This window comes from Tachypleus tridentatus, chromosome 7 (assembly GCF_004210375.1).
Source record: "Tachypleus tridentatus isolate NWPU-2018 chromosome 7, ASM421037v1, whole genome shotgun sequence".
NCBI lineage: Eukaryota > Metazoa > Arthropoda > Merostomata > Xiphosura > Limulidae > Tachypleus > Tachypleus tridentatus.
In genome coordinates this window covers 113,303,241-113,321,878 of record NC_134831.1, presented here as the reverse complement: position 1 = coordinate 113,321,878, position 18,638 = coordinate 113,303,241, and the positions used below count along the sequence as shown (strand labels likewise).

General features: G+C 32.4%; 1 protein-coding gene across 2 annotated transcripts in view; it reads right to left on the bottom strand.

Annotated features, from left to right (window-relative positions):
* Nucleotides 1-3,431: 3,431 nt before the first annotated feature.
* The window catches only part of LOC143256422 (protein bicaudal D-like), a 48,149-nt gene continuing 32,942 nt past the window's right edge, over nt 3,432-18,638 (bottom strand). For both annotated transcript variants that reach the window (XM_076513640.1, XM_076513639.1), the window contains exons 11-15: nt 13,286-13,384; nt 12,572-12,698; nt 9,349-10,061; nt 7,889-7,936; nt 3,432-4,443 (exon numbers count right to left, since the gene is read on the bottom strand). In XM_076513640.1, the coding sequence (XP_076369755.1) occupies nt 7,904-7,936; nt 9,349-10,061; nt 12,572-12,698; nt 13,286-13,384 (972 nt within the window). In that variant the 3' untranslated portion in view covers nt 3,432-4,443; nt 7,889-7,903. The remainder of the gene's footprint in view (nt 4,444-7,888; nt 7,937-9,348; nt 10,062-12,571; nt 12,699-13,285; nt 13,385-18,638) is intronic.

Below are 18,638 nucleotides of genomic sequence, written 5' to 3'. Positions count from 1 at the left end.
TTTAGTTTAACATATTTAAATACATATTAATTATAACTGTATACGGAACACTGAATGACATTTTTTCTCAGTACTTAATGGCATGTAAGATAAGATTAAGAAACAGAAGTATAAATTTTATCAAAACAAGAGCCACTTTCAGCTAAGACAGATTTATTTCACCAACAGGAATGACTGCCTTCAGCTGTGATGAACAAACTTGATTGGAAAGTTTCATAAATATTTCACTGATAAGAGCTGATACAAGGTGCTTTATTTTCATGTTTAATGAGATGGTCTGAGTTGGTCAACAGGCCCCTTATTGTCCTTGAATTAAATATATACATATATAAATCATTATTAAAACATTTTAAGCTAATGTAACAGTGCGATAAGACCAACACTCTCATAATACTTACATGGCCTCAAAATGTAGATATGATTTTATAGTATACAGACACAAACCTTCAGATTCACAATCTGGCATACTAACCACTGGGCTCAGAATACTTGAGATAACAGTTCACAAGTCAGAAAAACATACAGAAGTATAAAAACGAATTCAGACACATTTCTACTTTCAGTTTAAACACTGCTAAACTACAAGTTATAACTTTACACTCTAAGATAAAACTAGCAGTCATCACTGTCATGTACAAAAACAACAATACACGAACAGTCATGACATTCAACTATATTATTGAACAATAATAAACTGACAGTCATTACATTCAACTGTAGTATTAAACAATAATAAACTAACAGTCATTACATTCAACTGTAGTATTAAACAATAATAAACTGACAGTCATTACATTCAACTGTAGTATTAAACAATAATAAACTAACAGTCATTACATTCAACTGTAGTATTAAACAATAATAAACTGACAGTCATTACATTCAACTGTAGTATTAAACAATAATAAACTGACAGTCATTACATTCAACTGTAGTATTAAACAATAATAAACTAACAGTCATTACATTCAACTGTAGTATTAAACAATAATAAACAACTAATAGTCATTACATTCAACTGTAGTATTAAACAATAATAAACAACTAATAGTCACAACATTCAACTGTATTATTAAACAATAATAAACTAACAGTCATTACATTCAACTGTAGTATTAAACAATAATAAACTGACAGTCATTACATTCAACTGTAGTATTAAACAATAATAAACAACTAATAGTCATTACATTCAACTGTAGTATTAAACAATAATAAACAACTAATAGTCACAACATTCAACTGTATTATTAAACAATAATAAACTAACAGTCATTACATTCAACTGTAGTATTAAACAATAATAAACTGACAGTCATTACATTCAACTGTAGTATTAAACAATAATAAACTGACAGTCATTACATTCAACTGTAGTATTAAACAATAATAAACTAACAGTCATTACATTCAACTGTAGTATTAAACAATAATAAACAACTAATAGTCACAACATTCAACTGTATTATTAAACAATAATAAACTAACAGTCATTACATTCAACTGTAGTATTAAACAATAATAAACTAACAGTCATTACATTCAACTGTAGTATTAAACAATAATAAACTGACAGTCATTACATTCAACTGTAGTATTAAACAATAATAAACTGACAGTCATTACATTCAACTGTAGTATTAAACAATAATAAACTGACAGTCATTACATTCAACTGTAGTATTAAACAATAATAAACAACTAATAGTCATTACATTCAACTGTAGTATTAAACAATAATAAACAACTAATAGTCACAACATTCAACTGTATTATTAAACAATAATAAACTAACAGTCATTACATTCAACTGTAGTATTAAACAATAATAAACTAACAGTCATTACATTCAACTGTAGTATTAAACAATAATAAACAACTAATAGTCATTACATTCAACTGTAGTATTAAACAATAATAAACAACTAATAGTCACAACATTCAACTGTATTATTAAACAATAATAAACTAACAGTCATTACATTCAACTGTATTATTAAACAATAATAAACTAATAGTCATTACATTCAACTGTAGTATTAAACAATAATAAACAACTAATAGTCACAACATTCAACTGTATTATTAAACAATAATAAACTAACAGTCATTACATTCAACTGTAGTATTAAACAATAATAAACTAACAGTCATTACATTCAACTGTAGTATTAAACAATAATAAACTGACAGTCATTACATTCAACTGTAGTATTAAACAATAATAAACTGACAGTCATTACATTCAACTGTAGTATTAAACAATAATAAACTGACAGTCATTACATTCAACTGTAGTATTAAACAATAATAAACAACTAATAGTCATTACATTCAACTGTATTATTAAACAATAATAAACAACTAATAGTCATTACATTCAACTGTATTATTAAACAATAATAAACAACTAATAGTCATTACGTTCAACTGTATTATTAAACAATAATAAACTAACAGTCATTACGTTCAACTGTATTATTAAACAATAATAAACTAACAGTCATTACGTTCAACTGTATTATTAAGCAATAATAAACTAATAGTCACGACGTTCAACTGTATTATTAAGCAATAATAAATTAACAGTCATGACATTCAACTGTATTATTAAACAATAATAAACTAACAGTCACGACATTCAAATGTATTATTAAGCAATAATAAACTAACAGTCACTACATTCAAATGTATTATTAAACAATAATAAACTAACAGTCACTACATTCAACTGTATTATTAAACAATAATGACATTCAACTTCTATTTAAACAATAGTAAAATAAGTCATTATTGTCTGAAGTAATATTAAAACATAAATTAACTATCCAGACTTTGCATTGTAATATTACAAAATAATAAGCAGTTATGGTTTTACATTTGTACTTTTCTATAATAATAAACTTAGTCATAATTTTGTATTGCTGTGTTAAGAAATAATAAAGACGGAGAGATAAAAAAAGTTGATTTATGAAGAAAACACTGACATATTTATCTGTACTAATTCATCTATGATAGTAGTAAAAAATATATCTCAACTATATGAACACATAATGTTTATTTTTGTTATTTAATCAATAACTACCATGTTCTGTTTATTTAAAATAAAACTTTTTCTATATGTGTATGTCTGAAGTGATAAAATGTACTGAATTTCTGGACTATACAACATGCCTTGTACTTATACGGGTTATATCAGTTGCATAACAACAGTTCTTTAACCCATTACAATTCACTGTATATCATATGATCTGTATTCATATCATTTGTAAAATACCAGTTAGCTATATGGATGATATTATGTGTACAAAAATAGTGATATGGATCATAACAGCTGCACAAAAACAGTTAGCTATATGGGTCATATCAGAAAAATTTGGAAAATTATGACCAGTTTTATTACATATAATTAAGAAAACACTCCACAAGACATTCAACTGAGGCACGTTTTATTGCTTATAAAATGCTGAAATAAAAACAAATTAAATAACTGTTTGAAGCTGCCTTGTTCAAGAAGTTTGAGATTCTGTTCTAAAAACAAGAGTAAATAGTCCACCCGTATCATAAAATGTTATTACAGGTAATTATGTTTATACCAATTGATTGTGACATATATCTCTCTGTTAAGTGGTTACACTTTACCTGACAAACATAAATAGCGACGATGTCAGTATAACATTGGACATTGATTTCATTATATGAGGAAGTGTGATGTGACTCATCTTCCTGGTCAATGTCAGGCATCCATATATATAATATACAATCATATTAGTTTACATCCATATATATAATATACAATCATATTTGTTCACAGAATTTAGAATATTTCAACAGACTTTAGTTTTGCATGATTTTTAAACACAAAATCTTAAATATTCAATAAAATAAATAACACTTAGTTTTGTTTTCACATATAACCATTAGTATATCAGTTTATCACACATAAGTTAATAAAACAATCCAATGGTTCTTTAGACTTGTGTGCTTTTGTTATACTATCATTCATGTTCTCCAATCAGCTACTGATATACTGATAAATCTATATCACCCATGAAGCTCAGCTGTTTCTTAAACATAATTTGGACAACTTCATTATGAGGATTCTAGTTAATTAGACTTAAACTATTCAAGGTTCACTGGAAGCCTTAGATTTTCTATCCTTATTTTTAAACATTAAAAAACCGTAGTACTGAATTAATGCATGGTATATCAGATAGGATAAAATACAACAATTACATTTATTCACTGTTGCAGAAAAAACAGTAGCCAATATTTGCAGATAATGCTGTTTTCTTGTCTCGTGGCTAGAAAACTGACACACACCTTCTCTGAAGAGGTTTGTGGCTCCTCTACAGCATTTAGTTGGAGCTTTTTACCTATCCATGCCATAGCTAACAGGAGCGGCAAACATCACAACAGAATCTTTCAAGTATCCTTAACAAACTGGAATAGAAGGAAGGAAACAAAGCTGTTATTAGTAAAGCAATAAGCACAAACTTTCAAAATAACAACACAAATAGAAAGAGCTAATAACTGTGCTTATAAATAGTAAAGATAAATGGTTGACATTTGCAAAACATCACATTTATTCATCACCTTGGAAACTAGAATTAACACGGGAAATTCTTAGCACGTCAACACACTCTTTACTTATGTTTTTTAACTATTTCATCAGTATATAATGGCTACAGAATGTCTAAACAAACTTCAATACTCTTTTTAGATCTTTACCACATGCCACTATCATGTAAAAAAAATTCTTTAATGTTTGTAAAATTAGTAAAAAGCTATTTCAAATTGAAATAAACAAATATTACATTTTTCTCTCTTATATTTTCAAACAGATAATTCAGTTTTACCCAGTATTTATTGTTACATGACTTAGTGTGGAAAGTTTTCTATAATAATATGAAAACAACAAATAATAATCTTCTCAACAGCTGGTATTTCTTAAAAACAACTGGCCATTGTCTGTCCTGGTTTTATATTCACAGTGGGCAATCTCCCTTTTTTCATTTAGTTTGTTTCTTGAATTTTGAACCAAGCTACTTGAGGGCTATCTGTACTAGTCCTCTTTAATTTCAAAGTGACAGACTAGAGGAATGCAGCTAGTCATTGTATCCAACATCAATTTTTGGGCTACCCTTTACCAATAAAAATGAATTGACTACAACATTATAACACTCTAATGGTTGAAAGAGAGAGAGTTTGATCCTTCAACCTGCAATTTGCAAGTTAAGCTTCCAAGCCACCAGGCTCATATCCTTTGTAAAGGTATCTGGACATCAAGCTTCCTAGCCACCAGGCTCATATCTTTTGTAAAGGTATCTGGATGTCAAGCTTCCTAGCCACCAGGCTCATATTCTTTGTAAGGGTATCTGGACATCAAGCTTCCTAGGCACCAGGCTCATATTCTTTGTAAGGGTATCTGGACATCAAGCTTCCTAGCCACCAGGCTCATATCCTTTGTAAGGGTATCTGGACATCAAGCTTCCTAGCCACCAGGCTCATATCCTTTGTAAAGGTATCTGGACATCAAGCTTCCTAGCCACCAGGCTCATATCTTTTGTAAAGGTATCTGGATGTCAAGCTTCCTAGCCACCAGGCTCATATCTTTTGTAAAGGTGTCTGGATGTCAAGCTTCCTAGCCACCAGGCTCATATTCTTTGTAAGGGTATCTGGACATCAAGCTTCCTAGCCACCAGGCTCATATTCTTTGTAAGGGTATCTGGACATCAAGCTTCCTAGCCACCAGGCTCATATCCTTTGTAAGGGTATCTGGACATCAAGCTTCCTAGCCACCAGGCTCATATCCTTTGTAAGGGTATCTGAACATCAAGCTTCCTAGCCACCAGGCTCATATCCTTTGTAAGGGTATCTGAACATCAAGCTTCCTAGCCACCAGGCTCATATCCTTTGTAAGGGTATCTGGACATCAAGCTTCCTAGCCACCAGGCTCATATTCTTTGTAAGGGTATCTGGACATCGAGCTTCCTAGCCACCAGGCTCATATCCTTTGTAAGGGTATCTGGACATCGAGCTTCCTAGCCACCAGGCTCATATCCTTTGTAAGGGTATCTGGACATCAAGCTTCCTAGCCACCAGGCTCATATTCTTTGTAAGGGTATCTGGACATCAAGCTTCCTAGCCACCAGGCTCATATCCTTTGTAAGGGTATCTGGACATCAAGCTTCCTAGCCACCAGGCTCATATTCTTTGTAAGGGTATCTGGACATCGAGCTTCCTAGCCACCAGGCTCATATCCTTTGTAAGGGTATCTGGACATCAAGCTTCCTAGCCACCAGGCTCATATTCTTTGTAAGGGTATCTGGACATCAAGCTTCCTAGCCACCAGGCTCATATCCTTTGTAAGGGTATCTGGACATCAAGCTTCCTAGCCACCAGGCTCATATTCTTTGTAAGGGTATCTGGACATCGAGCTTCCTAGCCACCAGGCTCATATCCTTTGTAAGGGTATCTGGACATCAAGCTTCCTAGCCACCAGGCTCATATCCTTTGTAAGGGTATCTGGACATCAAGCTTCCTAGCCACCAGGCTCATATCCTTTGTAAGGGTATCTGGACATCAAGCTTCCTAGCCACCAGGCTCATATCATCACCAAGAATCCCTGTGCTATCTCTACACATATTTATAAAGTTAACATGTGAATACTTTTTGTTTTCCCTATCATAACCATACATATTTGATTGTAAACAAATCAGAAGTTTTCTGATCTCAACCATGAAGCATTTCCATAGTATTAATTGGTTACAACAAACAAACACAAAACAGCAGAAATTCTCTTCTCCTATATTAAGACATGAGCATCACATACATGAGTGTGTTAGACTCACTAATGATGATTAGAGATAATGATAGCAAACATTGGACCCCAGAAAACAAGAGCATACTACCATGGTGGCAGATGTTGAGTCCCAGGACCCTAGGGTATACTGTCATAACATATTTTTACTTAGAACTTGAAAATGCCCAAAATGATCAGGTTAACTTTACTTCATGCCCCAACAACAGGTGTGATTAACTTTCGTTTCAGTGGCACAAGCAGACAAAAATGGTGACATTGTCCCTATGTGATGCCAGTCCATCACAAGTTGAACCCCAGGAGATGCCAATACATCACAGCTTAACTCCCAATCATCAACTGCTGCCAATTTTATAAGTAGATAGACTAAAGTGATTGGGTAAACTGTTTTGCTTAAACCACAACAGCATAAAGCAGTTAAGACTTGAAATTGAAACCTCTACATTAAGAGTCAAAGCAAGTAGACCCCTTATATACAATTTTATAGAATTGGAAGGAAGATAACTTACTAAGATGAATGTATTAACATAATTGTAATCTCCATAATTTAATAAAACAATGTACTCCATTCTACTGTGTTTATAAGCTTAAAACTATAATGTTTACCAAAATAAATACAGCTACACTAGGTTTCACTTGACCACATGTCTTTATGGGCACAAAATAATTACCTAAAGTCTTGTTTTGTGAGGAGTTCATACTCAAACAACACAACTTCCAAAACCATCTACATCATGTAACCTCTCACTAACTGATATCTGGCCCTTCATGAAATATTCTTAAAAGACCAACTTTCACATACCCTCAACCATCCACACACAAAATCTAGCAGTTTATCTTAAGAAGTTATTTAAAGCCCTTGTTGAGGCTAATGTTATGCTTGGTTTCAAGAAAAATCTTTACAAAGCACATAAGATAAGTATTTATAAAGCAATTTATACAAAAATAACAGACATTATGTGACATAACCTTGAAGACTATTACTTCTCCACAATCAGCAACCTAGAAAATGTTTGGTACATTTAATAAGTTCAGGGTTATAAAATCATTGTGTGACAACCTCACCTCTTGAAGAAATCTTCAGTCCCAACTTATGGATCCTGGTCTGCCTCTCTGTTTGGAAAGTTTTTACATACATGGTTAAATTTTAGTTTTGTTCTCCTGTGTCAAATGCAATACTTGTATATGTGCAAACCAGAACTGTGATAGAATAAAGCCACTAACATTTCAATGATGTAAAATAAAAAAGTTATCTTTCTTAAACAAATACTTTAAGTTCCAAAACCAATAAAGCAAAATATAGAGTTGCACTGTTGCATTTCAGTAATTAAACTACAAAATATACTTGTATATACAGCCATTTAAGTAGAAATCACAGAAAACTAGATACCTTGTTTAGGAGATACAAAGTAGTTTACTAAATATTAAATATTCTCATGTGTTTATTACTGATACAAAACTCTTTCTCAAAAGGACAAAAAAAGCTATACAAAGTGGGATTGGATACAGTAAAACAGAATGACAAATTACCATACAGAGTGGGATTGGATACAGTAAAATAGAATGACAGATTACCATACAGAGTGGAATGGATACAGTAAAATAGAATGACAGATTACCATACAGAGTGGGATGGATACAGTAAAATAGAATGACAGATTACCATACAGAGTTGGATGGATACAGTAAAATAGAATGACAGATTACCATACAGAGTGGGACTGATACAGTAAAATAGAATGACAGATTACCATACAGAGTGGAATGGATACAGTAAAATAGAATGACAGATTACCATACAGAGTGGAATGGATACAGTAAAATAGAATGACAGATTACCATACAGAGTGGGATGGATACAGTAAAATAGAATGACAGATTACCATACAGAGTGGGATGGATACAGTAAAATAGAATGACAGATTACCATACAGAGTGGGACTGATACAGTAAAATAGAATGACAGATTACCATACAGAGTGGGACTGATACAGTAAAATAGAATGATAAATTATTATACAAAGTGGGTTTGTATAATTTCTAGAAAATTTGGTTTTTAATTCACACTAGCAAAACCTTCTAAAACTTTGATCCGATCAATGCTTAAAAAACAAAATGATAATAAATTTCATGGTATATGTAATAAAAATGATTACTTTAAGTAAAACAATTTCCTATCAAGATGAAATCTAGTGAATATACTTTAACAGTTACCAAAATAATACATCTGAGATATAAGAGAGTTTATAACTTTCAAAATAGTTATTTGGAATGGAGTTATATACCAGGAACAACAATCTGAGTAAAGGTCTCTAATTCAAATAAACATAACAGTATTCTTAACAGAAGCTATACATATATACCTGTAACAAATGCATAATTAGAAAATGACAGCTCATACAAAAATTTATCAACTATTCTACCTCACTTAAATGGCATATTAGCGTGGATTTCTGTGCTGGAGATGATGGCTATGATCACATCCTGGGAATGAAGAAAACATACTACCTGCTGACAGAACTTACCCGCTGATAAGAGCTTCGTCCACGTCCATCTTGCCGTCTCATGTGGCTACGCTCCCGATCCATTTCCAAGTCTTCCAAACGCTGGGTAAGGGCTAACTTCTGCTGAATAGCCATCCGGAGGAGGGAATTCAGCGTCTTCTTCTCCTCTTCTGCAGCACCAAGTTGCCTCTGCAGTTCCTCCACCTGAGTGACATACTCTTCACACCGAGCAGCAAACATGGCCCGCAGAGATGCAAAGGTTGCAGCATCTTCCTTTAGGGCTTTCAGTTCATTTCTTAACTTAATCATAGTTTCACTCACAATTGTTTTTCTTTTCATATTTGCTTTTAAGTTAGCTAAGGCAACCTCAGCAGTCTGTTTATTGGCCTTGAGCACGGTTCGGAGGGTTGCTATCTGTTCCCTCTTTGTTGAGAGCAGAGACTTCAGTTTTATAACTTGTTCCTCAACTTCTACCATCTCAGCAACTAATGAACCATCAGTATTGGCTGCATGGTGAACCTTCTGGCGACTCATTTCAATGGTTGTCTCGACTGACTGTTTTAGGTGACGCACCTGATCGTGGATAGTTTCCAGCAGTCGACCACAGACGGACGGGTCGGCTTTGTTGTCTGGCTTTTCACCATCATCATTAAATGATACGCCTGTCTTTAGCTTGTCTCTAAGCGTGTCTAACTTGCTGTATGGTCCTTGGGACTCCTGATGATTGCTTCCTTCTGTGAAAACCCCAACATAATTACTTGATAAGTCACTAAATCAGAAACATAAGCTGAGTTAGTAAGAAATATCATTGATAACATAGATTTCTTAGAAAGAGTTCCAGAAGCAAAAAACGGATAAAGTTCTGCAACAAAAAACTTGTATAATATAATCTGTGTTATGGCTACCACATGTAATGTAATTTGCATTACTGTTTCCATATGTATTAATTTGTGTTGCTACTACCATGTGTAATATAATTTGTTACCATTAACACATGCAATTTGCATTATTAGTACCATGTGCAATGTTATTACATGCAATTTAACTTTTATTACTGTTACCATGTGTATTATAATTTGTGTTGTTACTACCATGTATAATAAAATGTTACCATTACCATGTGTAATGTAATTTTTGTTACTGTTACCATAACCATTTGTAATGTAATTTGTATTGCTGCTACCACGTGCAAGTGTAATTTGCGTTACTGTTACCACGTGCAATGTAATTTTGGTAACTGTTACCATGTGCAATGTAATTTGTGTTACTTTTACCATATGTAATGTAATTTGTGTTACTGTTACCATTTGTAATATAATTTATGTTACTGTTATCATGTGTATTATAATTTGTGTTTTTGTCACCATGTGTAATATAATTTGCATTACTGTCACCAGGGCCCGGCATAGCCAGATGGGTTAAGGTGTTCGACACGTAATCCGAGGGTCACGGGTTCGAATCCCTGTTGCATCAAAAATGCTTGCCCTTTCAGCTGTGGGGGGCATTATAATGTGACGGTCAATCCCACTATTCATTGGTAAAAAGAGCAGCCCAAGAGTTGGCAGTGGGTGGTGATGACTATCTGCCTTCCGTCTAGTTTTACACTGTTAAGCTAGGGATGGCTAGTGCAGATAGCCCTCGTGTAGCTTTGCACAAAATTCCAAAACAAACAAACGATACTGTTACCTTGTGTAATATAATTTGTGTTGTCACTATCATGTATAATATAATGTTACCATTACCATGTGTAACGTAATTTGCATTACTGTTATTATCTATAATATTTGTGTTACCGTTACCATTTGCAATATAATTGCTATACAAAACTGAAAGACTCTTTAAAAATTTCACTAAAATCTAATCTTGCTACAAAGAAATGTACACACTTTTAGTTTTAATGCCTCATGTAGTAATTCAGCATATTTCTCTCCAAAAATAAAGAATCGGATATATTAAAAACTTAGCCTGCTACTTTACAATGATTTCTTTAAAGTGTTCCAGTTTTCTTACTGTAAGTATTCTTAAAATAATTTAAACACTTTTGCCCCAGGTATCCTTTACGATGCACAACAAAATGTATTATTTTCTTACATCCAAAATGTTATTTAAATACTTTTTGTTTAAGCTATACCAATTATTACAGCATAAACTCTTAACTAATAGTCCATGTTTTAAAAACATACAAGTTTTAAGGTCCCAATTCTACAAGGAAATATTTTTAAAAAATATTGATTTTCCACTAGTATCATACATGTGACATATTTTCTCTAACCATCTTGTCTTCTCTATTTTTCCCACCACTCCTTAAAAGAGTAATAAATTACTGACTATAATATCCTTATCACTCAGATAAACCATAATTTTTATAGCTTTAACTTCCATTTAGTTACAGAGCTATCAATCAGACAATTCCTGCCATACCCACCTGTGACATATTCTGTTACAGGATTTATTCATAGTTTTCTCTTACATTTAATTTCACATTATCTGTAACTAATTAAAAAAGTCAAGTTTTTTTACCTATCAAATGACATATTGTATAACATTATGTTCTGAATAGGTAATTGTCAATTTTACTCAGAGTACAAGCAATATTCCAGTGTGAAACTTATCGACTAGTTTGGATGAATTTCTAATAGCTCTTGCCACATAGTTAAAAAGCCAGAAAAATTGTGAGAATTACATTAAATTGCTTATTTATGGTCTATGTTCTTTGGTAAATTATTTCTTTAAAGTAATTTGTGTATTACTACTACCAGCATTCAAATGTAGACAAAAATGTTCTCCAGAATTAACCATCACTAATATTGGGTAAGTACTTTATTTAGTGCTTTTCATGTTTATTTATTACTATAAAAGTACCTTAAAAGTAAAAACAGAGATCATTTTACTTTAGTTACGATCAGATTATGTGAAATAAATAACAAAAACGTTTCACAAGCTATGCATGTGAGCAACATGTGGCTGATGTAATTCAACAGTTTAACATGAACTGCAAGTGCCCTGAGTGATTCACAACTTATCATGGAGTGGATGGTAGTTAGAAACAGTTCAAAGGATAACAAAACTTAATTATAAATAGGTGTATACTGTTAAAAACTTAAAGCTACTTAGGATAAGCAAATATAGTTTCATGTTACAGTTTAAAATCATTCCAGAAACACAAAGTGTTATGTGGATCGATTTTGATTTTCTTTTTGGTGATCGTGAGGTTGGTCAAATATATAAACAAAATAGTCCTCACCCTTTTCTTTTATCTCCTGACATCCCTTGACATGGTCCAACATTACACGACTCGGGGTTTCACCATTCACCATGCAAACATGATGGTAAAGTTGTGCTAATTCTTCAGATACAGTGACTAGGTTCTCCTGTGAAAATAAACAACTGTTGAACTTGCTTAGAAGTTCAGGTTTATAAACAGATGCATATGGAGATAATACAATACCTAACCCAAGAAATGCGATAAAAATACACAGAATTATGTAAGAACATCATTTGCCAATTCCAGATAGTGATTTTAATATTTAAGAACAGTGTTTGAAAAATGCATCATTGAATCTTTGTGAAATCTATTTGTCAATTTTGTTTTCTTTTTAACCGAATTCTCTTACAAGCCCACCTGCCACTCTGCCATATAACGTGAAAAATACACAGGTTTTTGCATCATTATCAACTATACGGACCACAATAACAGATACGAAGCATTATTACACGATGGACTGTATATAGTTTCATTTATTATAGTAAACCTTACGTTGAAATACATTGAAGTTACTACTAATGTAGGATCTCAACCTAAAAATGCACACAAACACTTCCTGCAAAGTCAAGCTTTCTCTATACTCATCTTAATACGTCTATTGTGACATTTTTGTTTACAATAATGTCACACAGTTGATCAAATCAAATCATTTCAATTCCACACACATGCACGCCCACACAAAATGATACATACCTGTGTAATACTAAGACTATTTTGACTTTCTCCAGCAATTTCTCCCATGACCAAAAGGTCATCTTTTGTGTCGGTCAGTTGCTGTTCATAATCTTGAACCTAATAAGGACATTTGTGACATCTGAGTACTGATTTTTACATTGTATTTACATTTTTATATTATATATTGTTCATACAGTTACCTTCACAAGTGTTTACTCACAGGTAGAAACAATGTAACTATCAATACATTATCAAAACAAATTTTGTATTTTATTAATTTTGAAATGAAACTTTCTTATTTTTTAAATAAACAATACAGGCACAAAAACCTTTGATGAAGAAGTAAGCCAAAATCAATTTGTACTGAAGTTTCTTGGTAGTTTTCTTAACCTCTAATGAGTACTCAAGCATTTTAATTAAACTGTTGTACATTTTGTTCATTCTTGCAAGTCCACAAATATTTAAAGATGTTCAAACAGAGGGATCACTGTTAAAAAAACTGGATTTGGCAATGCATTAGGCCTAAAGATCAAAATTACTTGTTTGTGGATAGAATGGAAAGAGAGAAACAAGATCTTTTATTAAAGTTAAATGGAAATAAGTTTCATACAAGGAAACTAGAGTAGCTCTAGAGATCAGCTGGTCTCTTACAACTCATTTATAGAGTAGCTCCAGAGATTAGCTGGTTGATTACAATTCATTTATAGGGTAGCTCTAGAGATCAGCTGGTCTCTTACAACTTGCTTGTAAAGATACTAGAGTAGCTCTAGGGATCAGCTGGTCTCTTACAACTCATTTATACAGATACTAGAGTAGCTCTAGGGATCAGCTGGTCTCTTACAACTCATTTATACAGATACTAGAGTAGCTCCAGAGATCAGCTGGTCTCTTACAACTCATTTATACAGATACTAGAGTAGCTCCAGAGATTAGCTGACCTCTTACAACTCATTTATACAGATACTAGAGTAGCTCCAGAGATCAGCTGGTCTCTTACAACTCATTTATACAGATACCAGAGAAGCTCCAGAGATCAGCTGGTCTCTTACAACTCATTTATACAGATACTAGAGTAGCTCCAGAGATCAGCTGGTCTCTTACAACTCATTTATACAGATACTAGAGTAGCTCCAGAGATCAGCTGGCCTCTTACATGTCATTTGCATTTTTATGTAGATCTAAAGTCTTTATAATGAAAATAAACCAACATATCTAAACCTTGTATCTCAGGATAGATAGTATGGGTATTAACACTTTTACCAAAATATAGTAGAGAACAATGTCTCAACCTTCTTAGGTAATCTTCAAGTTAACTAAAGTTATTTCTAGGCAAACCTTTTTAAGTATAAAAACAGGTGTTCTAGGTTACCATACATTTCCAGACAATCTTCTAATGTAATATAAAAATCAAAACAAAAGCTTGCAATTGTTGTTCTCTTTCATTTATTTATTTATTGGAAAATGAAGTTAAAATCTGACCTATTATGTATCTTTACAGGTTGTCACAGCCAACAGAAATAACACTACTCAGAAAGAGAGAAGTGGCACATATGTCAAGAAAACTTGTACTATCTTGAAACACACAAAACACTTTCACTGTGTACAATTTGAAATGTAACATTCTCTTATTCTCTACTTCACTCTAATAATAAGGTGAGAATTTGAAAGTGTTGATAAAGAAGTTAAAAAAGGTTTTTATAGGTCTGTGCATAGGATACACAATTTAATAGCCCATTTGTTGGATTGTTGTTTGGTTCACTTTTTGTGACATTCAATTAAAATGGAATATCACAATACCATTCATGTTATGGTCTGACTTGCACCTTAAAAACTTCAATAATCTATCATAACTTTAGGAACTGTTTAACACAAGGATAATTACTTATTTGTGTTGGAGTATAGTAAAGGTAAGTATATGAAAATAAAAACAAAACACATTTGATCACAACTGAAAGTAGTAATAAAACAATTAACACTAAGTGTAATGTGTTTTTACTAATACAGAATGGTTTCTGGCTGTAAGATCACTTTCCAAGTCAGGGGATGGAGAACAAAGAAGGTATTATAGAAAACAATTAACACTAAGTGTAATGTGTTTTTACTAATACAGAATGGTTTCTGGCTGTAAGATCACTTTCCAAGTCAGGGGATAGAGAACAAAGAAGGTATTATAGAAAACAATTAATAATAAGGCTGTAAGATCACTTTCCAAGTCAGGGGATAGAGAACAAAGAAGGTATTATAGAAAACAATTAACACTAAGTGTAATGTGTTTTTACTAATACAGAATGGTTTCTGGCTGTAAGATCACTTTCCAAGTCAGGGATAGAGAACAAAGAAGGTATTATAGAAAACAATTAACACTAAGTGTAATGTGTTTTTACTAATACAGAATGGTTTCTGGCTGTAAGATCACTTTCCAAGTCAGGGGATGGAGAACAAAGAAGGTATTATAGAAAACAATTAACACTAAGTGTAATGTGTTTTTACTAATACAGAATGGTTTCTGGCTGTAAGATCACTTTCCAAGTCAGGGGATAGAGAACAAAGTAGGTTTTATAGAAAACAATTCATAATAAGCCCTGGCAAAACAACTGAAAAAACATTTCACAAATTTATCACAGTTCAGAAACGTGAAACAAGAAGTCTATGTTTGTAACACTTTCCATGACATTAGTAAGAAAAAACAGGTCACAAATTTATCACAGTTCAGAAACGTGAAACAAGAAGTCTATGTTTGTAACACTTTCCATGACATTAGTAAGAAAAAACAGGTCACAAATTTATCACAGTTCAGAAACGTGAAACAAGAAGTCTATGTTTGTAACACTTTCCATGACATTAGTAAGAAAAACAGGTCACAAATTTATCACAGTTCAGAAACGTGAAACAAGAAGTCTATGTTTGTAACACTTTCCATGACATTAGTAAGAAAAAACAGGTCACAAATTTATCACAGTTCAGAAAGGTGAAACAAGAAGTCTATGTTTGTAACACTTTCCATGACATTAGTAAGAAAAACAGGTCACAAATTTATCACAGTTCAGAAACGTGAAACAAGAAGTCTATGTTTGTAACACTTTCCATGACATTAGTAAGAAAAAACAGGTCACAAATTTATCACAGTTCAGAAAGGTGAAACAAGAAGTCTATGTTTGTAACACTTTCCATGACATTAGTAAGAAAAAACAGGTCACAAATTTATCACAGTTCAGAAAGGTGAAACAAGAAGTCTATGTTTGTAACACTTTCCATGACATTAGTAAGAAAAAACAGGTCACAAATTTATCACAGTTCAGAAAGGTGAAACAAGAAGTCTATGTTTGTAACACTTTCCATGACATTAGTAAGAAAAACAGGTCACAAATTTATCACAGTTCAGAAACGTGAAACAAGAAGTCTATGTTTGTAACACTTTCCATGACATTAGTAAGAAAAAACAGGTCACAAATTTATCACAGTTCAGAAAGCGTGAAACAAGAAGTCTATGTTTGTAACACTTTCCATGACATTAGTAAGAAAAACAGGTCACAAATTTATCACAGTTCAGAAAGGTGAAACAAGAAGTCTATGTTTGTAACACTTTCCATGACATTAGTAGAAAAAACAGGTCACAAATTTATCACAGTTCAGAAACGTGAAACAAGAAGTCTATGTTTGTAACACTTTCCATGACATTAGTAAGAAAAAAACAGGTCACAAATTTATCACAGTTCAGAAAGCGTGAAACAAGAAGTCTATGTTTGTAACACTTTCCATGACATTAGTAAGAAAAAAACATTTCACAAATTTATCACAGTTCAGAAGCGTGAAACAAGAAGTCTATGTTTGTAACACTTTCCATGACATTAGTAAGAAAAACAGGTCACAAATTTATCACAGTTCAGAAAGGTGAAACAAGAAGTCTATGTTTGTAACACTTTCCATGACATTAGTAAGAAAAACAGGTCACAAATTTATCACAGTTCAGAAAGGTGAAACAAGAAGTCTATGTTTGTAACACTTTCCATGACATTAGTAAGAAAAAAACAGGTCACAAATTTATCACAGTTCAGAAACGTGAAACAAGAAGTCTATGTTTGTAACACTTTCCATGACATTAGTAAGAAAAAACAGGTCACAAATTTATCACAGTTCAGAAAGGTGAAACAAGAAGTCTATGTTTGTAACACTTTCCATGACATTAGTAAGAAAAAAACAGGTCACAAATTTATCACAGTTCAGAAGCGTGAAACAAGAAGTCTATGTTTGTAACACTTTCCATGACATTAGTAAGAAAAAACAGGTCACAAATTTATCACAGTTCAGAAAGCGTGAAACAAGAAGTCTATGTTTGTAACACTTTCCATGACATTAGTAAGAAAAACATTTCACAAATTTATCACAGTTCAGAAACGTGAAACAAGAAGTCTATGTTTGTAACACTTTCCATGACATTAGTAAGAAAAAACAGGTCACAAATTTATCACAGTTCAGAAACGTGAAACAAGAAGTCTATGTTTGTAACACTTTCCATGACATTAGTAAGAAAAAACAGGTCACAAATTTATCACAGTTCAGAAAGGTGAAACAAGAAGTCTATGTTTGTAACACTTTCCATGACATTAGTAAGAAAAAACAGGTCACAAATTTATCACAGTTCAGAAACGTGAAACAAGAAGTCTATGTTTGTAACACTTTCCATGACATTAGTAAGAAAAAACAGGTCACAAATTTATCACAGTTCAGAAACGTGAAACAAGAAGTCTATGTTTGTAACACTTTCCATGACATTAGTAAGAAAAAACATTTCACAAATTTATCACAGTTCAGAAACGTGAAACAAGAAGTCTATGTTTGTAACACTTTCCATGACATTAGTAAGAAAAAACAGGTCACAAATTTATCACAGTTCAGAAACGTGAAACAAGAAGTCTATGTTTGTAACACTTTCCATGACATTAGTAAGAAAAAACAGGTCACAAATTTATCACAGTTCAGAAAGGTGAAACAAGAAGTCTATGTTTGTAACACTTTCCATGACATTAGTAAGAAAAACAGGTCACAAATTTATCACAGTTCAGAAGCGTGAAACAAGAAGTCTATGTTTGTAACACTTTCCATGACATTAGTAAGAAAAAACAGGTCACAAATTTATCACAGTTCAGAAAGGTGAAACAAGAAGTCTATGTTTGTAACACTTTCCATGACATTAGTAAGAAAAACAGGTCACAAATTTATCACAGTTCAGAAAGGTGAAACAAGAAGTCTATGTTTGTAACACTTTCCATGACATTAGTAAGAAAAAACAGGTCACAAATTTATCACAGTTCAGAAACGTGAAACAAGAAGTCTATGTTTGTAACACTTTCCATGACATTAGTAAGAAAAA